This window comes from Fomitopsis serialis (genome assembly GCF_022376445.1).
Source record: "Fomitopsis serialis strain Sig1Antser10 chromosome Unknown B0H18scaffold_34, whole genome shotgun sequence".
NCBI lineage: Eukaryota > Fungi > Basidiomycota > Agaricomycetes > Polyporales > Fomitopsidaceae > Fomitopsis > Fomitopsis serialis.
The window spans coordinates 90000-111944 of record NW_025954994.1 but is presented as its reverse complement, the minus strand read 5'-3'; the positions used below and the strand labels follow the sequence as shown (position 1 = coordinate 111944).

Genomic DNA, 21945 nt, shown 5'->3' with positions numbered 1-21945 from the left:
GAGCAGCCAGGTATGTGTGGACGGTGCATATCGTGGAGGCTTATAATGCCGTAAATGATGTAGGCGGTCCGGTGCCTCGCCTGCTTGGGCTGGAAGAAGACATAGTATGCGAAGCCATCCGGAGGCTTCCCTATCTGTCTTCACTAAATCCACTCTTTCGGTCTGGCATCTGTTGCTGCGTATTCACTGGCGGAGGGTACTCGTGGCCGCCCAACCTCGAGGACTCTACACTCTCATTCATTCTGCTCAAACGGGCTGCCTGATCCGTGTCTAGGACGACCTCACCGACTCTTTATGTCCGCCGCGGGGCCATCCTTCCCCCTCGCCGCAGCCTGAGCCTTTGAACCACTCATCCTCGCTAAAGAACTACAGACCCCAGCAAGCACCCACCCAACCCGCGGAACGCCGTACCGCATCTGTTCGATCGAACTCTTCTCGACAATCGAACGCGTCCCGGGGAGCAATCGACAGGAACGCGACTCTCGGTGAAGTCTCCGGTGGGAAGGATGCGGACTTTACAAACCCACAGACGCTTACTTGTGCTGAAATGAGGTCTGCGCATCTGCCGCTGCGGTACGACGTACGTGTATTACGCGGCAACCTCTGCAACTGATCTGCGAACGCGGAGCAGCCACATACTTGCCTGATCTGGAAAGTCCCGAGGAGGATCTGCATCAATATGCCCGAGTGTTCCCCGAATGATTCGGGGTGTCGGGTGAGTGGCCGCCTCCTGCCGCGTCATCGCAGTGCTCCCTCACACTTGGACGCTCACTAGCACTTGTCAGATACAGTCTACTGCTCGGCGAGTCGGGCGGGCTCTCGGGTGGACAGTGGGCATCTACCAATACTCGGGCTGACCATAAAAAATCGAACCGAGGGTAGGCGGCGGAAGCACATGCCTGGGAAGAAGGTTGCAGACCAACCAAGGTATTCTGAGCTCCTCCCAGTCGCACCAAGTGGTGCTTATCTTGTGTCTAATCAAGGAACCTTGAATTGGCGGATAGGTCGCTCCCAAGTATGGGATGGATGGGGATAAGATGCGTTGTCGTGCAAAGTAAATGCATTTCCTGGCCTTCGATCGAACCCAGTGTCCACTGTCTGAGATCCCGTTCTCGATCGCGTTCCATGCCTGCCAGCCCGGCACTGGGGACGCTGCGTCATCCCTGTCGCAGGAATGCATAAATACAGCGCGCCCTTCTCCCCTCCCCACATCGTCTTCCTCCTCTCGAACCGTCATCCAACCACACACCGCACTCTCATCGTCGACAACCATGACCCACCCCAAGAGCTACAAGGCGTACGCGTTCACCGAGAAGGGCGGCGACCTCAAACCCATCACATTCGACTGGCACGACCCCGAGCCTGGCGAGGTCATCGTCAAGGTCATTGCGTGCGGTGTCTGCGCTAGGTAAGCCTCGCTTTCGCGCGTTTGCTCCTCGGTGTGGTTGGGTGGGAACACATGAGCTACGTCTTGACACCCGCTTCACCGCCCGTGGAACCTGACTATATGCGCGGCTTTACGCGCTAAGACGCGTCTGTGGCGTCGCTATGTGGCGCGTAGGTTCCTGCCACCGCTGGGCATGCGTGCAGACCGCGACACGCCGGAATCCTCGTCCAGTAGCTGGACGTACGTTGCGGCAGCTCGGACGCGCTGGTCTTTCCATTGTATGTCTGTATGACTCGAACGCCCGAATACCTCGGCTATCCGCTTCTCTGCCCGAACGTGTCCCCTTGAACCTTCTATGCAGTCCCATGATGCCCCCGACTCAGATATCATCGCCGCAAGGGTTTCTGTGTCTTGACAGATTGACCCCTCCATTTTCAATTTCGTGACAGGATGACTTCGTACTGACCCACGCCTGCCGATAGTGACGAAGCCGCCAAGTACGGCGTCTTGCCAGGTGCCAAGTTTCCCATCGTGCCCGGGCACGAGATCGTCGGCGACGTCGTCGCGATCCCGCCGACGGAGAAGAAGTGGAAGGTCGGCCAGCACGTCGGCGGGGGCTGGCACGGCGGGCACTGCCACACCTGCGAGCGCTGTTCAGTCGGTGACTTTGTCACCTGTCAGAAGGAGGACATCAACGGTGAGCAAAACACGCTACAGAACGAATACCGGGGCTGACATATTTTGTGGTACCCAGGTGTCTTCCGCCACGGTGGATACGCAGAGTATGTTACTCTGCGCACGGAGGCCGTCGTCGCCCTTCCGGATGGGATGGACCCTGCCGAGGTCGCCCCGCTCATGTGCGCTGGCGTGACCACGTTCAACTCTCTCCGCAACATGACCTGCAAGCCCCCGCAATTCGTGGCCGTCCAAGGCATCGGGTACGCTCCTCCCCCTCACCTCATCGTCATGCTCATCTGAGACACCCCTTCCCTGTTCTAGCGGTCTTGGCCACCTCGGTATCCAGTTCGCGAAGGCGATGGGCTTCCGCGTCGTCGCGTTGTCGTCGTCGCCCGCGAAGGCGGAGCTCGCGCGGGAGCTCGGCGCAGAAGTCTACCTGGACGGCTCGAAAGTGAACCAGGCGGAGGCGCTGCAGCAGCTCGGCGGCGCGAGCCTGATCATGTGCACCGCGCCGAACCAGGAGGTCATCCGCGGGCTCCTGCCCGGGCTCGCGGTCAACGGCGAGCTCCTCATCCTCGCACTCACGGACGAGACGACCCTCCCGCTCAGTGCGTAGCTCCCGTATCGTTTTTGGGTGTCAGAGCTGACGCGGCGTGCAGTGTCGCTGATCCAGAAGCGCACGTCGATCCGCGGGTGGCCCTCGGGCGTCGCGGCGGACAGCGAGGACTGCGTGAAGTTCGCGAAGGCGAATGGCGTCAAGACGATGGTGACGAAGTTCCCGCTCGATAAGGCGCAGGAGGCGTACGACCACCGGGGCTCGGCGCGCTTCCGCGCGGTCGTCATGCCGTGAGGGAGCGGGGAGAGCGGGAGCCTGGGGGTGTCGTGAAATCTCGGGCCGTCGGGGTCGGGTGAGGACGAAGCAGTGGTATGTGTCATTGTATTTGTATGGTTTGTTGAATGTGTGTTTGAGCTTTGAGGTGGGCGTGTTTGTACGTTGGAAGCGGGTTTAGGAGGCCATCGCAGCCTGAGCGCTGAGCTACTACTACCCACGTCTATCGCCGGCGGTGGCCACGAGTCGAGACACCACACTGCCAAAATGCTCTACGATGTCTAGGCATACGTGGTCTGGACGTGAAGTGTACGACGGACTCGGACTCGGACCGGCTATACCGCCGAATTCTCCCAGCAGGCAGAGCGCTGAGAAACGCATCGCGGCAGTGGAAAGCACTGATCAAGTTGTGTGGCCGCTACCTAGTCAATTTCTTGACCAGGGACTCCACGTGAGTTGTGACTTCTTCTGTGTTACTCCCGGGTACATACCGCCGGTGGGCCGTCTCGTTCATTGCGGCGAGAGCGTGTCAGCGAATCCCTCTGGAGCGTTTTGAGCTTGCATGGTGCTTATACAGTCCACGTGTACTTTACACGGGTCCGTGACCAGAGGCTGAGGTCTGGACGGGCCTCGAAGATACTGCACCGTGCAGGTTTGTGTACTACTTCTATCGCAGTGGCGATAGCGTCCTCAGGCTGTGTGGCAGGTCTCTTCAGTGCCCCCACCATCGCTCGATCCGCCTGTCCAGCGCGACATTGCAAGCTTGCCATTGTTTCGTCAGCGGGTGAGACTGTTCTTGTTTCGACTCTCTGCTCGAATTGATCCTGAGACGATTCGTAGGTCTCGAACACAGCCTCATGGAATCCGCCTACGCTTCCGACACCCCGCACATTCCTCTTGAGATATGCGAACACATCATCGACTGTGTCGCGAAGGGCCGCAATCGCCCCTTCTCCCGGGACGAAGCGTTATGCATAGCGACTCTGTTGGCCTGTTGCCTAACATGCAAAGCATGGCTTCCGAGGAGCCGGTTTCAGCTCTATTCCCAGCTCAGTCTTAACTCTCGAGGTCGTCTCGACCTTCTCGCGCGTACTTTTGTGAATCCAGATTCGCGCGCCAACTTCGATCAGAGCCGAGTGTTGCGCTTGAAGGGACAGCCGGTCAATCTGCGTAAGCTTCCTCGGATGCTTCCCGGAGAGGAGGTTATAATACCGGACGATAAACTTTGGTCACTTTGTGGGAGTTATGGCCATTCAAATTACGTCCAGCGCGTGCCGATTGCGCTAGGAAGACCGCTTGCGAGTTTGACGGAGCTGCAAATGATGCTCGTGTATTGGTACAAGAAGGATGCCACCAGCCGGTCCCTGTACACCTCCGCAGTTTCCTTTGGCGTCTTCATCTCGGTCACGAAGATCTCTCTCTGTGAATGCAGGTTCGACCCCTTTGCAGAGTTCTTCCGCCTCCTTGCATCGCTTCCGCGTCTCACGGAGGTTATCGTCACCAATGTGAGATTGGTTGACGTTCGTAGAGCCATACCGGAAGCGCCCATGCCAGCCAACCTACCTTCCTTACGCGCGCCGAACATAACAAATTGCTCCATCGACGTCTGTCACGCTCTATGTGGCTGGCTCAATCGCCGTGTACATCCCCTGGAGCAGCTTCTCATACAGTTTCTGGAAAAGGATGGGTTTATGAGTAGCCGGGGTTGTCCCATGGCGCTTTTGATGCAGAGAAGTGCAGCAAGATTGGAACATTTGCACGCGCCTATGTGTTGGTGTCGGTGTGAGTGCGTTTCGCATGAAAACCTCTAGCTCTGAGTTGATATGTTTGCCAGACGACTATATAGACCAGGACCTGTCTTCGCTGAGAGTCCTGCGGCTCCAAAGTCTGTGGGCCGCGTGGGACCTGGTCCATGACGGTTTGCCCGTGTTGGTTGGTTGGTAATCCCGTTTATGGTCATTTGAGGGCGAAGCCCTATGTAGACTCTAACTATACACGTGTACTATACTACTAAGCTCGAAGCGATTGTGTCTAACTAGTCATTGGCTCGGTGTATCTCCGTAGAGACGACTCTGCCGGTTGGGATGGATTATCGTAAGGGGCTATGATGTATGTACAGTAGAGTGATTAGTCCTTGTTGTATAGTCCATGTACAATGTATAGTGTTCGTTTGCGATGGCTCATAGTGGGGTATCGTGGATGCGCGCGTGTGAGGGGTAGTGGGTCACATCAGTCGTCGTCCTCCTCGGCTGTTTGCCCGTGTTCATAGGGGAACTCGCATCGATCCTCTCGCAAAGGCGCGCCGTGCGTCTCGAATGTATCACCATTGATATTGGCGAAGACTGGACTCCCGACCACGACTCAAAGCCGCTGGGCAGCGCAGAGTGGGTAGCGCTCGACCGCGTGCTCGCTCATGAGCAATGCCTACCATGTCTGCATTCGATCACCATCACTGGCAATATACGCTCGGACACATATTTACGTCCACTACAACGAGCGGACGCATTCCAGCAAGCCGTTCGCTCGTTGTTCACACTTTCCCCGTGTCGGCCTGCAATGGACTTCAACCTAGTGGTGGAGCAAGACTGAGTGCGTGTCTCTTCCCGCTCCCTCCCCGTCCCCTTCCTTTATGTGCGTGTGTGGCTAACGAGTGTCAAGTGCAGTTCTGTTGATCCAGAAGCTCGTGTCGACTCGCGGGTGGTCGTCGGGCGTCGCGGACTGCGAGAATCGTGTCTGGTTCGTCGGAAGGCGAGCGCCGCCTGGCCCGACCTGGGTCAGAGGGTCGGGATGGATATTCGCAGATGAGAATGCACTTGGCCAATATTTGTATCGCGCTGCTTCATATTCGATATGCGTTGTCCGAACCATCATTTGATGCGCAGAATAGGTCAGTCATCGCTTCTGATACTGGCTACATGTTGGAGGAGGTCAATTAGGCTGCAATTACATCCGTGCATTGCCAATATTTGCACAGAACATTAGAAGGAGCAGTGCGTCCTGCGCACACCGAGACCCGCGGTCGTTACGGCGGCTCTAGATACTTTCGCGGAGTGGTATCTCCATCTCCGAATGAGTGCATGACGAGGTGGTGATCTCACTAGTTGTATGACTAGAGAGCTTACTCGGCTCTTCACGTACAAAAGAGCGGGTCCGAACGACTGACCTAGACGCCGTCGGGATCATGCATGCAACATGACCATGGTTTAAGCTTCGATGCGGGTCATTGCATGACCCGTCGTGTATATACGGCGCACACATGGGATGGTGTTTGGCACTGATATTCTTGACCACGTCGTGTTCACATCTCGAAGCACCTCTGTCCTCTCCATTCCCGAGCCCTATGTCTGACATTGCTAGAGCGTAGGCTTGGTACAATGGTGAGCTGCCGCCGAGCATTACTTCTACGGTTCTAACTGACATGATTGTTATCATCCAGCTCTGTTCACCGTGGCCACTGTCGTCAGTCCACTCTGTTTCTTCTTCGATGCGCCATTTAAATTTTGGCAGATTCTCCCCGAGAGAGGACAGTATATTTCTCGTTGATGGTAAGTTAGGATCAGTAACGGTCCCACACGACATGCGTTGACCTTTTCATTGATACTACAGGCATCAAGTCATGGATAGTCTTCGAGCTTGTCATCCCGTCCGCGCTGATATGGACCTACGTGAGAAGCCCTCTCTCCGGGGGCATTACTCCACCGCTCTCCCCCACGCACCCATCGACCTTCGTGGTGTTGCTTGTTGTGGTGCACTACATCAATCGTGCCATAATATCACCCCTTCGTATGCCGTCTCGCTCGAAGACCCATCTCTCCGTGTGCTGCACCGCAATTTGCTTCAACTCAATCAACGGCTTCCTCTAAGGATCCTACCTTTCTTCACCAGAATCCCAAGCCTACCTCGCCAACGCCTTCTCGCGGCCCTTATTCTGGGCAGGCGTCGGGCTATGGGCTCTCGGACTTGTTGGAAACGTAGTCCACGACGAGATCCTCCTCGACATCCGGCGCAACAACAAATCGACTCTGAAGCCCAAGGATGCAGCCGATGAACAGCCTGGCAGCGACGCTACAGGGAAGCGCGTCAACAAGCCAGAGCGCTATGAGATCCCATACGGATACCTCTATCGGTATATCTCATACCCCAATTACCTCAGCGAGTGGATCGAGTGGCTCGGCTTCGGACTCGCGGCGGCACTGCTCCCTTCGTTCGCGTCGCCCGGTGAATTCCTGGCGACGCTCGCTCCGCCTCACTTTTTCTTCATCAACGAGATTGTCCTGATGCTTCCGCGTGCATACAGAGGTCATATATGGTACCATACACGGTTCCCAGACTAACCCCGCGAGCGGAAAGCCGTCATCTCATTCGTGCTTTGACCAATTGTCCGGATTTTAGAGCAGCCTGACTATGTCGTGTTACAGTAAAGTCAGCCTACCAGTAGCAGTTAACGATCAGTAGCAAGTGCTTCACCGATATTTGGTTCTTCCTCGGATGCATGGCGTTGAGTTGTCCGCAAGTTGTCCGAGTCGTTCAAGTTGAAACCACCGGCCCGGGCGGCGGTGTTCGCGCGACAACGCGTGCACACGTGACCGCGGTTCTCCGGTCTGTGCAGGCGCGCGTCGCCGCGGTCCTGCGCCACAAAGTTGCTCGAGCTGGTCAGTGACAAGCCGGCCCCTTGGTCAGTGACATAGGCCGTTTCGAGTCTATGCTCATTACTCATAACTATATCTTCTGTTCATCGTCGAGATCCTTCTTTCTGCAGCTACAAACTAGCTAGGTGAGCCACTCACATCAACCGTCACTGTAGCCATCTCAAGAACTCAGACTCCGACTCGGAGTCGCTTAAACAGCAGTGTGGATTGGTTCTTATTATCTTGCCATTGTCACATGTGTAAGCTGCGATAACACAGAAGATACATGGCGTAGGGCTCATTCTCTTGCCTCCCTCAAAGCAGTGCCATCTACTTAACAACGGTTGGTATTCTCGTTCTGCAAGTTTGGCGGCTTTGCACATTGAATTGCCCGTTTTGATCAGGGCGGTGGATCTCCAAGTCGTGTATGCGACTACTTCGCGTCTGCAGTTGGCAGGTTGTGAGCAGGAACGCGTTTCTTTGCTAGTCGATTCCAAGGTATGTAGCTAGGTTCGACCGTCGACTTCTGGCTGATATGCTCATGTACAGATCATGGCGAGTCCCGATTTCGACCGAGAAGAGTTTGCGCCCTTCACCGTCAACGGGGAAACCTATCAAACCTGGTACAGAGTATTCGGGGAGATAACAGCTGGTTGCCGCCCGCCGCTCATCGTTATACACGGCGGCCCCGGTCTCTCTCATGACTATCTCCTCCCTCTGTCCGACCTTGCTGCTACCGCACAGGTTCCCGTGGTCTTCTATGATCAACTGGGTAATGGTCGTTCGGCCCGTCTCCCGGATAAGCCCCACACGTTCTGGAGCATGCACCTATTCATGGACGAGCTCGACAACCTCATCGCACACCTGGGGATCGGTGAGGCCTTTGACATCCTGGGCCAGTCATACGGCGGTATGCTAGGCGCCCAATACGTCGTCGAGCGTCAGCCGGAAGGCCTACGGCATCTCATCCTAAGCAATTCCTTCGCATCAATGGACCTATGGAATCAGTCCCTCGCCCAGCTGGCACAGGCGTTTCCGCAAGACGTACAGGAGGGTTTAAGACTGGGCATCAGCGACGTCCAGAAGTACGAGTACGGGCTCATGAAATTTTACGAAGTGCATGGATGCACTATCCAACCATTCCCAGCTGACTTCTCCCGGACGTTCGAGTACGCCTTCGGAGACAAGCGTGATCTCACCGTCGCTGCCGCCATGTAAGTCTACAGTGCCTGACCTCTAAGAGGATGCTGATGAGCAGATAAGGTTTCCCTACCTGCAGGGTTGGACCATCATCGATCGACTCCACCTCATCAAGGTGCCAACCTTCGTTGTCAATGGGAGGGCCGACTTCGCGCAAGATTTCGCGGCGCAGCCGTTCTTCGACCGCATCCCCAAGGTGAAGTGGCTGACGTTCGAGAATTCGAGTCATATGCCGTTCTGGGAGGAGCGCGACAGATACATGCAGGAAGTGAAGAACTTCTTAGAGTTGACGGGTCCCTGATTGTGGTCTTGCCGTCGTAGAGGTATTGATGATAATCAGATGCTGCGCGGAACCGTCAGGGATGGCGTTGGCATGATATCATTCGAGTCTTCATTTTTGGGAGCATCGACGTCGGCGCACCGCCTCGCAATCGACCTTTCGTGCTGCTTGACCGTGAACAATAGGCATGGCCAGTTAATAAACTCTCACCTGCTTAGATGCGCGGCTTTGTATGAGCCGCGGTTACGGTTGCCGGTGAGTCAGCTTTCCCCCATCAAGTCGTCGAACGGGTGGTTGACGTACCGCTGCATTGTCGAAGATAAATTTCAGGGCACGAGAACCCATCATTCTGCGGTTCATTTTTAACTCGTAAGTGCTTCGGTGACCACGATGGACAATACATGGTTCACGTACTAGCTTTCCTACAGGTCCGCCTGGAAGCAAGGTGGAGGCGTCATGAACGGGCCAAGTCGGAACCGTTCGGCATTAGCGGACTCGGCGTTGTTAGTCAAGTCTTCCAACGGCTACGGCTGGGAAACGTGTGGAAGTGTGAGAGGCCGGTGGGTCAGCTCGCAAAGCGAGGGCTCCATGATGGCTTGTGACAAACGGGCCTACTAGCGGGCACTACTTATGTGGAAATCCGCAACTAGTCAGCCCTCTGATAGCCCAGTGACAGTGGGCGGATCATGACGAAGAGAAGACTCATTGGCATCCAGTCTGGGCGCTCAGCGCCCGCATTAGCGCAGTCGAGGCGAAGTGCATGCTGCCGTATCCCGAATTTGAGACTGGCCCGCTGGGGTTGCAAACGAAACGAATGCAATGTGATCTCGTATTATGACACGCGGCGCACGGCGTCAGTCTACAATACAAGTAATAACGGTGAGCTACAAACGAGCGGTGATGTCTAGATAATTTAGCAGTCACTAATCTATGTCGGCGTATACAGCGAGGGTGATTGTTTGCTCCTAGCGCTACAAAATTGAAATGGGCCGCCTGCGGCACGACGCGTCGCCTCTCCGTCACAACACGTCCATGTAATCCTTGCACTTGCCCCACAACCGGACCCATCTGTCGTTGTTCCACTGTCTCACTCGAGCCCAGCCGTCATGCGGCGATACGCGCTCGATCCAAATCCTTCATGGAGGTAGCAGGTCAGTGCAAATTTTCCTCGGGCTAGTCAGACCACTCACAACACGGAGCACAAGGCAAAATCCGCATAGCTGACGTCGTGGCCCATCACGACGATGCCGTTACCGTCTGCTCCATTGTTTTTGTCCAGAATACTGGCGAGGAAATCGAATTGCTCCTTGACTGCGCGCCATCCCTGCTCTCGCTGCGCGCCCGTGAGCTGTACGCCAGCTCCAGCACCGCGAAAATGGGCTTGACTGCGCTCCGGCAGCACTTGATGGGTCAACGGGACGAGTATGGGCAAGAGCGGCTTGGCGAAGACCTCCTGGATGTAATGGACGAAGAGCGACTGCACTGCGCGGGATCCTTCCGGAAAGATCGGCCGAGCGGGATAGGTGACCTCGAGGTATTCGGCGATGATGTTGGCGTTGGACAAAATGGTGGGATGGGATCTGGAACGGAGAGAGTCGACTATTACTGGAAGTGAGTAGATTGGTTGCCCGTCGCTTCTATGAGCCGTCGGCGGGGCGTTGATGGAACGCAAGGCGGCCTCGACATCGGAAAATTCGATCCATACTGTTCGGTAATGAAGGCGTTTATAGTTGAGGATGAAGCTAGAAGGAATTTAGCTGGGCAACTCGCGCAAGAGAGCATACTTACCGGATACGCCAAATATTTGGGGCCCATGGCTGCGGGATCGAGGCGGGAACGTCATACAAAGTAATGAGTGGCTGAGACATAGTTTCTAAGAGCGGTCTGTGAGCTCTCTACTGATTACACGATTAGGTAGAGGAGTAACGGGGTTGGTGTGGAAGCTCTCAGACCATCGGGTCCAATATATAGTCAATGCCACATCGTGACTGGATACGGGATGGTGGCGAGATCTGTAACATCGACAGCGCAGGATCGCCTAACGGCGTTGCCAGCGCACTCAATAGTCACCGGCGATTCGAGCAGTAGCAGAACTCCGGAGCACCGTTGTCCGACGGCCCTGGAGTCATGAAAGCCTAGGACTGCCTTTCACCCGCGGTACAAACCTGGAATGTGACATCGCAATCCTGCTGAAACCTCGAGGAGAGACCTCGACGTCATATTACCGCACCAATACACTATTTCGGAATTTCGGAATGTTTACGCGCGAACAGCCTCGACCGAGAGAGTAATGGCGCTCCGCGTCAGGCCTCGGTGAGGGTACGGACGACAAGAACACTAGGATAGCTTTCCTTTTCGGGATAACCCGCCATAGCCACTGTGGTGATAGCCGAGATCAGATCGAGGCTGAGATCTGTTGGTTTCCTGGCAGACCTGATCTCAGGCTCGTCCCGTTCCTCGCACTTGTCCGAGCATTTGAATCCCGCCACAACATTTCTGGTACCATGATTGGGACGAGCCTTATTTTTATCTCGAAAATGGGTTCAATGTCGACTCCGCGCCGCGCATCCTGACTCGGATAGCTTATTGGAATCATGCTGTGCGTAGGGCGATGAAGTACAGCTTTGCTCGACTCTAGTGAGTATTACGACCCCATTTCTTTATGTCTTGTGCTCAATGGTAATATTCTATCCCGTACCAAGCCAGATGTACACTGTGAACCAGCTCGGACGTCCGAGGCAAGACCGATACGATTCAAGGAACATCACGTCCAGCGGTTCATTCACTCCCATCGCGCGTGGCGACGCTTATCAAAGATTGAACGTACGATTGGCAGGCAAGTCATTCAGTCTTACTGTAAGGCGAGAAGATTGTATATCTAACGAAGCGCACATGTCAAACCTGTGAACTTGTACCGTACCACTGGCACTTCTGAATGATATCCTGGATCATGTTCCTTTGGGTTCAATACATTCGGAACCATGGCCTCAGATCCCCTCTGATCTAGTCTTCCCTTCTCTACCGCCGCCACCGCCGCCAGCTACACCATCACTACATTGACGACAAGCGCATCATAGCCGGAGACACTTCTCCTTTATCTGCTATACGATTCACTCAATTCAAGTGAGTGGTTCAGCGTCTTTTGCGCACGGTCCCGGCTTCGCTGGTGAAAGGGTACACTGCATGGGCGCTGATTTGATCGCGCCCAGTGTCACCCGAAAGGGCGTGGCTTTCTGTAGCCTCTCCCGTGGTGGCACGCTGCGGATCACGACTGCCGCACTAATTCTCATCCTCGAGGCTCAAGGTACCGGAGCGCTCAATCACTGCCGTCGTACTTGGAACTCGCACTCCCGGGGATTTACTCCTTGACTTCACTTACCCCCCGCTACCCCCGCATCGTACTGCAGCCCGGCTCCGGTGACACGGCGCAGCTGTGCATCCTTTGTGGATAAATGATACAGTGAGTGGATATGCTAGATTTGGAGACTCGGCCGGAATTGCTAATTGTCGAGGACCACTTCAGACTTCCAGTACCGCGGCAGGGCCCTAGATGGCAGATTCGTGCTGTTGGATCTCGGAGATCACTGAATGATCGGTGTGGATTCGGTGGGTATTTGCCGATACATCCGTAGCAACGAAGCTGCGGACCATATACCACGTCTCGAGGCAACCTATCTCTCCACAGAACTTCACTGGACTGGCCGCCGCTGACTCGGAGATGGACATCGCCGGACCGACAGACGGTCACCAGTCTGTTTACCGACCTCGTTCATCAGTGAGTCTGTATTGAGGGATTATGAGAAGTCACCCGCTGAAGGTGATCTTTTCGGAACTTGATCAGTGCATATCAACTCAGCTGCGGCGCTCCTTTCCCTTGACAGACCGCTAAAATTCAGATTTGGTTCGGACTCACGTATCATGGCCAACAAGCGGAGGGATCCATCGCCGGCTTCATTCTACGTGGAGCTTTGGATGACGATCACCGCGCGTGAGGTAACATTTGCCTCAGCTTCGCGTCTTAGTCGCCGTGTAATAATTTATGCCTTGCATTTGTAGAGCTGTCGCCCTGTGCTGATTCTATGGCGAAGGACAGAGTCGTCGGCGGCGAGGCCTTACACTGGCACACCGTACCTATCACCCTCGTATCACCACTGTGGTGCGTTGTTGCAGCCGTTTGAGTCTCGTGCGCACATCTTCCAATATTGCTCCGCCGACCCATGGTATACCGAGTCGTCATCCAATCTGCAACCACAAGGAAAATATGGGTTGCATCTGACATGCTGTTGTCGCCATCAAGGGCCCTCGACATATGTGGCCGCCGCCGCCTTTCTCAGTGTGCCAATAATCCCATCACTTCTGATGGAGATTCATACAAGGATAATAGACGTTCTTTGATATTCTGACACACGGCTACATTGCAACCGCAACGGACGGGTTGTTAGTCATGACAAAAGTTCGATCCCGATTTTCAGCTGGCACCGTGAGGCCTGCCTGCTGCATCTCAGCCTGCCGATATCAATAGTGCGTTCTCCGCGCCCGACTTCCTGCCTGCTGCTCACATGCCATGTAGGCTTTGATATCGTGGCGAGGACAACACTGGAAAGCGTTACCATGGCGCGCTAATCGAAACGCGTATTCACTCACAGGCGGATCATCATACCCTCCCTCACTGCTTCTCCTGCGCAGATGTCGCAGGTGCGTATTGGACTCAGTGTGTGTTCTGATTTCTCGAGTGCGAACGCAACCTCACAGAATCCCTGCAGATGCGAACTGCGACCGGAAACGAGTTGTATCACCGTGCCAACAGCGGCTGGCCTCTGATTTTCTGGCGGCTTGCTACGTTCTCAATAGTCTCAAGGCCGTGGCGCACGCAACATGATTAACAGACGCCACTAAAAAGCGGTAACGCAGCCTGGGCTGTACACGACTGGATTGCACAGGCAGGTATGTATTTCTCTCGCTTCATCTCTCGCCGTGTCCGCATGAAGCCGATCCGTATTCTATACAGTCGACTCGGTCCCTGCACGCTCCAGCCGCGCCCGAAGCACCGCACATCGATCCCACGACGCTTTAGACGTGTCTTGTGTTTACCCTTCTAGTTCCGCATCGTAGAACGGAGCGAGTCCGAGTGTGAACCACTTACTAGGTGTCGCTTTAGGCTGCCGCGAGGCTTGCCACAGGGCACTGAATTGCAAAATCAATGCGGTCGTAAGGCTGTATATAGCGCATATCCGACAGGGGTTACCTGGCAGCCAGACAGTCTGTAAGTGACAGGGTGTATACGTATCATTGTCCTGACGATGTTCTTGCTAGTGGACCTATCCACCCGGAGTTTGTCAGATCCGAGTAGGTCCGAGCGCCCTATCTTTCTATGTCTACGCTGATCCGCCTTATTTGTTGAGAACAGGTTTCGAATCGGTGATGATAAAGAAGACATTGGGCGCACAATCTAAACAGCTATCCTCTTCAAATGTTCGAAGAGCCGATGCGTGACTGACGGACCATACTCCCTCCCCCCACCCTCACCCTCACTCGAAGGCATATCTTTGTACGCCCAAGCTGCCACTCACAGATGTCAGTAATTCCGTGGTGCTGCACTCTATTGGATCAGATGTCTGATCCGTCGGTCATAGATGCTGTGGCATTACAGTCAATGTGTCTGAGTCACTGTACACGTTCGCGGTAGCCAACTCGACCTTGGAATGTCAAGGCGGCATGCTCGGGAGTCTTGTGGGTCATCTGGTAGAGGATTCTGTACTCGCCATGCTCATCATGAGATTGCAGGCATGTCAACACCCGTCGGTGTACTTCGGACCCGTTGGTTGGTGGACATCTATCTCCCTGTGCACACACTGGGAGCATGATCCGCGGTGCGTAACGCCAAAGCTCACGATGACATGCTGACCGTGGTGACGATCGAGACGATCATAGCAGTGGGCTCATCGTGCGACTGGAGACACGCACATGTGAGCAACGGTTGCAAATTCTCTAGCTATCGCACGCACGTTGGCAAAGCACCGCTGCTACTCAGGCCACCCTCAGGAGTTAAACCGGCGTGTGAGAAGGTCACACATAGATAGGCCCTGGGCCGGCTTACTGCCAATGCGTGCCTCGCACACACTCGGAGCGAACGCCGCTCTCTCAGTACGATGTGACGATAAACATACAGAGGTAACCACGAAAGGGCTCAGCGTCCTCGTAGGCGGGCGTACTCGGGTCTTGCAGACGACTTGCTTCCGGGAGCAAATTGGTCCGCACGTGCGGCTTTGTGAACATCGCACTGGGATTAGGCAGCATGACAGAGTCAGACAGACTGGCATGACGAGAAATTGGGCGCAAGTTGCGGATTGTCCGCTGTGCTAAGAAATGACGAATATAATTTTTAAAAATTATGACTCAATATTGACTCGCGTATGACCCGGTGCGGAGATGTGCAGGATGGTGGTGGGGAGGAGCCTCCGAGCCTCGAGAGTTAACGTCGTGGGGACGCGGGGTTGTAGCCAGAGTAGCCCCGGGCCGAACCGAGCCGACTGGGTATGAGATCACACGTCGCTTGGTTGAGCCGCCCCTCCATCCGCCTGCTTATATATTCGCGCGTCGGCCTCGACACCGTCACCGCAGTTGCTCTCACCTCTCACCACCATCCATCATGACTACCTCTCTCGATCACCTCAAGCAAACCGGCACCGTTGTCGTCTCCGACTCCGGTGACTTCGAGTGTGAGTACAGCGTGCCCTCTGGTCGGCGACCCGATGGGACGATCTGACATCGATGTGCAGCAATCGACGTGTACAAGCCCCAGGATGCCACCACCAACCCCTCGCTCATTCTAGCGGCGGCGGGCAAGCCGGGCTACGCCCGTCTCATCGACGCGGCCGTGAAGTACGGCAAAGACAAGGGTGGTGACCTCGAGAACCAGACGAGCGCGGCTATGGACCGTCTGGTGCGTTCATCAGCCTCCGCTCTACCGGCAGCACCCTAACGCCCCCCACAGCTCGTCGAGTTCGGCAAGGAGATCCTCAAGATCATCCCTGGCCGTGTATCGACCGAGGTCGATGCCCGTCTGTCCTTCGACAAGGAGGGTACGAAGAAGAAGGCGAAAGAGCTCATCGCGCTCTACGACTCGGTCGGGATCAAGCGTGAGCGTATCCTGATCAAGATCGCATCGACCTGGGAGGGTATCCAGGCTGCGCGGGAGCTCGAGCGTGACGACGGCATCCACTGCAACCTCACCCTTCTGTTCGGCTTCGGCCAGGCTGTTGCCTGCGCTGAGGCGGGCGTCACGCTCATCTCGCCCTTCGTCGGCCGTGTACGTGTCCCCCTCCTATCATGGATGGCCCCTCATGCTGACAATGTGCTCGCAGATCCTCGACTGGCACAAGAAGGCAACACCGGGTAAGGACTTCGAGGGCGACAACGACCCGGGCGTGCAGTCCGTGAAGAAGATCTTCAACTACTACAAGCAGCACCACTACAAGACGATCGTCATGGGCGCGTCCTTCCGCAACGTCGGCGAGATCAAGGCGCTCGCGGGCGTCGACTTCCTCACCATCGCGCCCAAGCTGCTCGAGGAGCTCAAGAACGACACCACGCCCGTCCCGAAGAAGCTCGACTCGCACGCGGCCGCGCAGGGCCAGCCCCTCGCGAAGGTCACGTACATCGACGACGAGCCCGAGTTCCGCTGGACGCTCCTCGAGGACCAGATGGCGTTCGACAAGCTCCACGAGGGCATCAAGAAGTTCGCGGAGGACGGCCAGGCGCTGAAGGACCTCCTTCGCGGGAAGCTCTCGGCTTGAGTGCGGCTCGCTCGGGAGCGCGAATTGGAGTACGAAGCAGGGTGGCAGAAGCGTGTAACGATGTATCAAATACGGCAGGAATCATAGATCTTTCTTCATACGTCACTGTTAAGACGTGCATGTAAACGATCCGAGGAAGATGACTTCGGACCTCAGGCCTCAGCCGACAATTGGTCAGCCCCGTAGGCCCAGGCCGACCAGCCATCGAGCAGGCTTTGCCTGCCTGCGATCCAGGGATAAAATGCGGTTACGCACGATCGTCCCGGTCAGTGTACGACTCACCTATCCGTAATCGGCGTCATAGTCTATAGACGGTCTATACGGTGTACCCACTAAAACCTTTGGTACCTCCGTCCAATCTTCGTAGAGAGCAAGCTCGTCCGAGTCTCCTACCGTGCCGGACCAGGTTCGTCTTGTTCGCTATGTAGCCTTCCATATCTTTCGCTCGCGGCCATTATGTCTACTGAACCAGCATTGGCAACTGTATTCGTGTGGACCACGGCGCAGACGATATGATATGAACCCTTTCGAGAAAGTGATACAACTGTGCGCTTAGCGCCTTGTATTGTACATGCGGGTACTCTGAGGAGGAGGAGGAGGAGAAGGAGGGGATTCCATTTAGTCCTCACGTCCTGAGCGTGCCGTCCGATTCCGATGAAAGTAAGTATGCAAGTGAATCCACATTCCGAGGACGTACCATAGCGGGTGTTACACTCCTACCTCATTTACTGCGCTTCCTCTTCTGCATCGTTCCTGATCCGCAACCCCCTCATCAGCCATTCCCCACTGTCACATCCAGGCCCAAAGTCTCTCAGGCCGCGAAAAGCGACCTTACGCGCGGACCACGCGGGCGACAGGCTGAGCTGCCCGTCTTGCCGCTTGACATTGTAGAACTTGCCATTGTACCCGATGACCTGCAGGCTCTTCGCGCCTTCCAGAAGCTGCTCGATGGGCTCATCCTCGGAGCCCCATGTGCGGATATAGAGGAACCGCAGGTCTGGGCAGTGCCTCCACTGCGATGAGAGGGAATCAGGGAGGTCAAGAGGATGTTCGACGCGAGGTGGGGACTCACCAGATAGACGAAGGGCTCGGTCTTCCCGAGGGAGCCCGCCGTAGCGAGACTGAGTGCGAGCATGCTGGAAGGGATGTGCTGCACGAAAATTTGTATGAACATCTGGGTGATGTTCCCCGAGAGCAAGTCCCAGTGCACCGCCTCGAGGTTGACCAGGAATGATATGGCCCAAACGAAATGCGAATGCGTGCCGTTGGCGAACTTGAACGTCGAGCGGAAGCGGCGGAGACACTTCCGATCCTTGAGGAAGTCTACGAGGATCTGCACGTGCGCTGGGTCCAATGCGCCCTCCCGGCGGGATAGGAGACAGAGCGAGTGCAGGTTCGGGAGGTCGGACTTGAGGAAGGCGAGCGCCTCGAACAGCTTGTCGTACTGGCGCCTGGTGCAGAAGACCGAGAGTGACTCGAGCTGCGGAACGCGGCGTATGATGGGTCCGAAGTCCTCCAGGGATTGTATCGATAGGAGCTCGAGGTGCGTGAGCAGAGGGAGCCGAGTCAGAGGGATGTTCGCGGGCGAGGTGTAGGGCATCTGGAGTTCTTTCAGATCTCCATAGCGAATCTCGAGGTCCCGGGATTCGGGAGCGAGTCGCGAGCGCTGGCCTCGAGTAGTGTCATAGAACCACTTCCATGTAAAACCAATAGACCGTAGCCTCTCCAGCTTCGTCAGCGGCAGTTCTGACAGCGTTGAGAGTCTATATAGACAGACACATCAGCGTGAGAGAACGAACAACGGCGGTGAGCGATACCTACGGCGCGGAGAAGTGTCGCAGCAGTGTACACGACGATATGAGAGCGTCAATAACCTGTGGTGTAAGGCGCGGTGCCGAACCATGCCAGGTGAACGAACGTAGATTATGTAGGCAGTGTATCGCTTCTATCAGGCATCCTGGAGATGATCATGGGCTGAGACAGTGGGCCTGAGTCTGGGATTGGCGCACTCACCTCGCTCGAACGCGCCTCTGGCGCCATCACGCTTGTATGCGTGGACATCGATCGAACGCACGATGACAGCGAACGACGGATCACTAGCTATGCGATGCAGGATCGCGGACGACATGGAGGATCTATCGTCCTCCAGCGCATCCAGTATCACTTTATCCGCGTCGTACACGTCCTCCTTCGCCTCAGCAGACTCCCATGCGCCAAAGAAGATTGTGACGCTGCGGAACATAAATCGCAGAGAAATGTCGTGAAATACTTTCGATACAGAGAGGCATGTCCGCGTAGTGTCTTCGGGGAGACATGTGAAGACCTCTTGCCAGAGTTCAGGCGGCAATAACGATGACATGTCAAACATCCACTGTGCAGCTCTGAATGAGAACGCTTCAACTATATCCCTTCGATCTGACTTACCTGAGTACAATTGTCGTGCGTTGATAGTACACGCTCCGAGGGCACGACCACTGGAGCTAATGGTACAGTACTAGAAGTACTGCAGCACCAGAAGTGACCTTTAGCCCTGCCAGGTATTCCTTCAACAGAATGTCCCTTACCAGGCTCTAACTGATACAACAGGTGTACTGTAAACGTGAGCGCACAACAAGAGCTGGTGGCAGAGACAAGCAAGTCGAACGCGCCTTGCGAGCGGCAGCGACGAGTCGGTACGTGCGCTACAGTGTTCACGTGACATGCTATATCGGTCCGGGATCTCGGCCAGGACAGGGAACTCGGTCAGTCGAGCCTAGGCAGTGAAGTTCCTATCCGTTTCGTGTAGTAAGTATACCAGTCGATAGCTGTAATTGAAACAAACACAGCAACATACCTTTTGTGCCAAAAATCTCAGCCGTTCTTGAGCAATGCATGACTGACCGAGTTCCCTGTCCTGGCCGAGATCCCGGACCGATATAGTAGGTTCATGCGGCAGCGTTTTCGGGACGCTCCTCCTCCTCGCGACTCAAGTCAGTGGCTCAAGTTGAGTGGCAGTGGCTCATAACCTCTCGATCCTAGCAAGTTGAGTCAGTAATGGTAGGTCTGCGCACCTCATCCAAATGTGATTGATTGATCAATCACAATAAAGTGTTTGCGATTCAGATTATAGCACGACAACGATGACTACAATTGCTCGTCCATGGGACCCGCTCCCTCCCGAAATTTTAGCACACATCATCCACCACCTGCCCCGAGAGGCAAGGCGAACATGCCTTTCGGTCTCACGATCATTTCACGACCTCGCACTCCGTGTGGTATTCTCAGGTCTTACCATCCATTTCGGCGCATGGGAGACCCATTACCCCGAGGAAATGAACTGGCACTTGTGCATATCCAAGGAAGCAGAAGCGGAAGCGGAAAGTGAGTATCAGGCGCAAGCGATTAGGCGGAACGCAATCTCTGCGGGAGGAGGAGGTCACATCATGTATGATCCATATTTTGCCAATGCAGTCAAGCGGCTAGAGGTATGCGCCTACGATGATCACAATTATAATTGCGCCTTCCAACTGCGTGAGTGTCGGTAGACTGCACATCAGCCAGCCGTATCCTGTTATTAATGTTCGATCTTACTAGGTTGCCTATCGTTGGCTATTTCCTGCTTGCATAATCTGCGGGCACTCGTATGGTATGGGCCCTGCCCCTTGCCTGCACCGGAGATCGTCGAAGCACTTGCGAAAGCATGACCTTTGTTTCGACGGCTTTCCCTGCCGTAAGCACAGCTTGTACATTTATTAGTGTCCGCATAACACTAGTACTTGCAGACACAAGTCATTCTGGACCCTTCAATTGGGCGCCATTGAGAGCCTGCAATCCGTCACTCTCAGTGGAACACATATGGGGAACATATTCATGGAATTGCAAAACGTGCCTGCCGTAGACATTGGTGCGGCCAGAGACCTACAAGAGCTCCATCATCCGGCCTTGCCGCTAGACTCTATCCCACCCCATGTCCTACCCCATCTTACGCATCTCGAACTACTATGGGTAACGCCTGCGGAGCTTGGAACCTTTGGCTCATTCCTTCAGCAAGTTTCTCGGCTGCAATCACTCACGATCAAATGCTCTCGCCAAAGTGTGGACTTGCTGCTCTGTGCATTGGCACAGGCACAAGGTTGCATCCTCCGTTTGACCTCATTGGCCTTGATTGATCAAGATGAATTCCGCATCCCGGCTTTGACATCGGGAGAGCTCCAGATGCTCTTTGACGTCTTCAAACAGCTGCCTGCCTTGCGACGCTTCCGCACTTCGTTTCGCTGCGAATATAAGCACTGGGCATGGTTCCTGGATGGTCTGTCCGTTCTCAAGGACCTCGAGGTCCTGGGAGTCGAAATGAATATATCAGAAGCCACTACTCGCAATACGATCAACACCTGGGCACAGCAACTGCCAAGTGGGTTTACTGCTCTTGCAATTACAGCCACTACCGGGGAGCATTCACAGCAGGAAGCTTCCAACAGTTGGTGCGTACCCAGCAAGTGCCCGTATAATTACCTCACCCTCTCGCAACTCCAGTGGTCGCGCTGTGGTCAGCTGGAATACTTCCATACGTGGTTCCAGGCAGATGACGGACTTCAAGAGTTGATCACCGGTGCGCGATCGCTGAAATTGCTGGGCCGCGACGAGCAGTTGTATGATATTGGCTATGAGGATGGGACGCCGATCGTCTCCGCTCGCTGGCCGCTGTGCAGAGTCGTTTTCAGACGGGATGAGTACGGATGTGCGGGATCATGGGAATGGCTGATGAGGCACGTCAATATGTTTCCGAACTACTGACCGGTAGCGACGCTTCTGGCATTATCGAGAAGGGCATTACGATGTCTTTCACGGGGATTGAGATATACTCGGTCTGCAGCAGTACTACGCAGCGTGTACCCGTTAATGTTATTCTCAAATGATGCGTAGTATGCATACGGTATAACTGCGAAATGAAGTCTTCTCGGAGGACCGTCGGCGTCGCAGTGGTAGTGATGCCACTATAGCGTCACATGTAATGGCCCTTGCAGTAACACTTCGCGTCGGACAAGGATTTGGGGTATGAGACTTGAAGAATTGTGCTTCTGCCTATTCCGCCTGGGAGCCTACCGTGACTTGGGCTCGCGCCGTCATGGAGAATCAAGCGCGCGTGCCACAACGCGCCTCTAGTAGCT

General features: G+C 55.1%; 8 protein-coding genes across 8 annotated transcripts; 6 read left to right on the top strand and 2 right to left on the bottom strand.

Annotated features, from left to right (window-relative positions):
• Positions 1 to 1271: 1271 nt before the first annotated feature.
• On the top strand, positions 1272 to 3348 carry B0H18DRAFT_1169265 (chaperonin 10-like protein; the record flags this gene model as incomplete). Its single annotated transcript, XM_048035873.1, has 6 exons — positions 1272 to 1408; positions 1562 to 1627; positions 1870 to 2084; positions 2142 to 2325; positions 2387 to 2673; positions 2725 to 3348. 6 exons carry the CDS (start codon positions 1272 to 1274, stop codon positions 2913 to 2915), a joined length of 1080 nt encoding a protein of 359 aa, XP_047893237.1. The 3' UTR covers positions 2916 to 3348.
• Positions 3044 to 4911, top strand: B0H18DRAFT_365769 (uncharacterized protein). The gene is made up of 5 exons (XM_048037778.1): positions 3044 to 3345; positions 3420 to 3546; positions 3601 to 3678; positions 3735 to 4676; positions 4729 to 4911. The coding sequence occupies exons 1-5, from the start codon at positions 3172 to 3174 to the stop codon at positions 4836 to 4838; spliced, it is 1431 nt and encodes a 476-aa protein (XP_047893236.1). The 5' UTR covers positions 3044 to 3171; the 3' UTR covers positions 4839 to 4911.
• A 1354-nt stretch (positions 4912 to 6265) lies between these two features.
• Positions 6266 to 7365, top strand: B0H18DRAFT_1094842 (uncharacterized protein). Its single transcript, XM_048032395.1, has 3 exons — positions 6266 to 6439; positions 6501 to 6677; positions 6759 to 7365. Exons 1-3 carry the CDS (start codon positions 6313 to 6315, stop codon positions 7226 to 7228), a joined length of 774 nt encoding a protein of 257 aa, XP_047893235.1. The 5' UTR covers positions 6266 to 6312; the 3' UTR covers positions 7229 to 7365.
• A 709-nt stretch (positions 7366 to 8074) lies between these two features.
• On the top strand, positions 8075 to 9023 carry B0H18DRAFT_876910 (proline iminopeptidase; the record flags this gene model as incomplete). Its single annotated transcript, XM_048040520.1, has 2 exons — positions 8075 to 8736; positions 8786 to 9023. 2 exons carry the CDS (start codon positions 8075 to 8077, stop codon positions 9021 to 9023), a joined length of 900 nt encoding a protein of 299 aa, XP_047893234.1.
• A 773-nt stretch (positions 9024 to 9796) lies between these two features.
• On the bottom strand, positions 9797 to 10932 carry B0H18DRAFT_1008028 (uncharacterized protein). Its single transcript, XM_048028757.1, has 3 exons — positions 10791 to 10932; positions 10193 to 10744; positions 9797 to 10136 (listed from the first exon to the last, which is right to left on the bottom strand). The coding sequence occupies exons 1-3, from the start codon at positions 10868 to 10870 to the stop codon at positions 10022 to 10024; spliced, it is 747 nt and encodes a 248-aa protein (XP_047893233.1). The 5' UTR covers positions 10871 to 10932; the 3' UTR covers positions 9797 to 10021.
• A 4719-nt stretch (positions 10933 to 15651) lies between these two features.
• Positions 15652 to 16798, top strand: B0H18DRAFT_876919 (uncharacterized protein; the record flags this gene model as incomplete). Its single annotated transcript, XM_048040521.1, has 4 exons — positions 15652 to 15721; positions 15782 to 15945; positions 15997 to 16311; positions 16367 to 16798. The coding sequence occupies 4 exons, from the start codon at positions 15652 to 15654 to the stop codon at positions 16796 to 16798; spliced, it is 981 nt and encodes a 326-aa protein (XP_047893232.1).
• Positions 16799 to 17523: 725 nt separating this feature from the next.
• On the bottom strand, positions 17524 to 19157 carry B0H18DRAFT_1119249 (uncharacterized protein; the record flags this gene model as incomplete). Its single annotated transcript, XM_048033918.1, has 4 exons — positions 17524 to 17811; positions 17871 to 18561; positions 18620 to 18755; positions 18812 to 19157. 4 exons carry the CDS (start codon positions 19155 to 19157, stop codon positions 17524 to 17526), a joined length of 1461 nt encoding a protein of 486 aa, XP_047893231.1.
• A 1246-nt stretch (positions 19158 to 20403) lies between these two features.
• On the top strand, positions 20404 to 21464 carry B0H18DRAFT_365488 (uncharacterized protein). Its single transcript, XM_048037777.1, has 3 exons — positions 20404 to 20507; positions 20560 to 21258; positions 21311 to 21464. Exons 2-3 carry the CDS (start codon positions 20633 to 20635, stop codon positions 21378 to 21380), a joined length of 696 nt encoding a protein of 231 aa, XP_047893230.1. The 5' UTR covers positions 20404 to 20507; positions 20560 to 20632; the 3' UTR covers positions 21381 to 21464.
• Positions 21465 to 21945: the final 481 nt, after the last annotated feature.

Bases quoted from the DNA above. Each gene is read 5' to 3' on its own strand.
- B0H18DRAFT_365769 (XM_048037778.1), top strand. From the start codon at position 3,172: ATGTCTAGGCATACGTGGTCTGGACGTGAAGTGTACGACGGACTCGGA. The intron at 3,547-3,600 runs GTTTGTGTACTA...GCTGTGTGGCAG, and splicing joins GAAGATACTGCACCGTGCAG to GTCTCTTCAGTGCCCCCACC. The intron at 4,677-4,728 runs GTGAGTGCGTTT...TATGTTTGCCAG, and splicing joins GCCTATGTGTTGGTGTCGGT to ACGACTATATAGACCAGGAC.
- B0H18DRAFT_1094842 (XM_048032395.1), top strand. From the start codon at position 6,313: ATGATTGTTATCATCCAGCTCTGTTCACCGTGGCCACTGTCGTCAGTC. The intron at 6,440-6,500 runs GTAAGTTAGGAT...TTGATACTACAG, and splicing joins CAGTATATTTCTCGTTGATG to GCATCAAGTCATGGATAGTC. The intron at 6,678-6,758 runs GTATGCCGTCTC...GCTTCCTCTAAG, and splicing joins TGCCATAATATCACCCCTTC to GATCCTACCTTTCTTCACCA.
- B0H18DRAFT_1008028 (XM_048028757.1), bottom strand. From the start codon at position 10,870: ATGTCTCAGCCACTCATTACTTTGTATGACGTTCCCGCCTCGATCCCG. The intron at 10,745-10,790 runs GTAAGTATGCTC...AATTCCTTCTAG, and splicing joins CCAAATATTTGGCGTATCCG to CTTCATCCTCAACTATAAAC. The intron at 10,137-10,192 runs GTGAGTGGTCTG...ACCTCCATGAAG, and splicing joins TTTGCCTTGTGCTCCGTGTT to GATTTGGATCGAGCGCGTAT.
- B0H18DRAFT_365488 (XM_048037777.1), top strand. From the start codon at position 20,633: ATGGGGAACATATTCATGGAATTGCAAAACGTGCCTGCCGTAGACATT. The intron at 21,259-21,310 runs GTGCGTACCCAG...TCGCAACTCCAG, and splicing joins CAGGAAGCTTCCAACAGTTG to TGGTCGCGCTGTGGTCAGCT.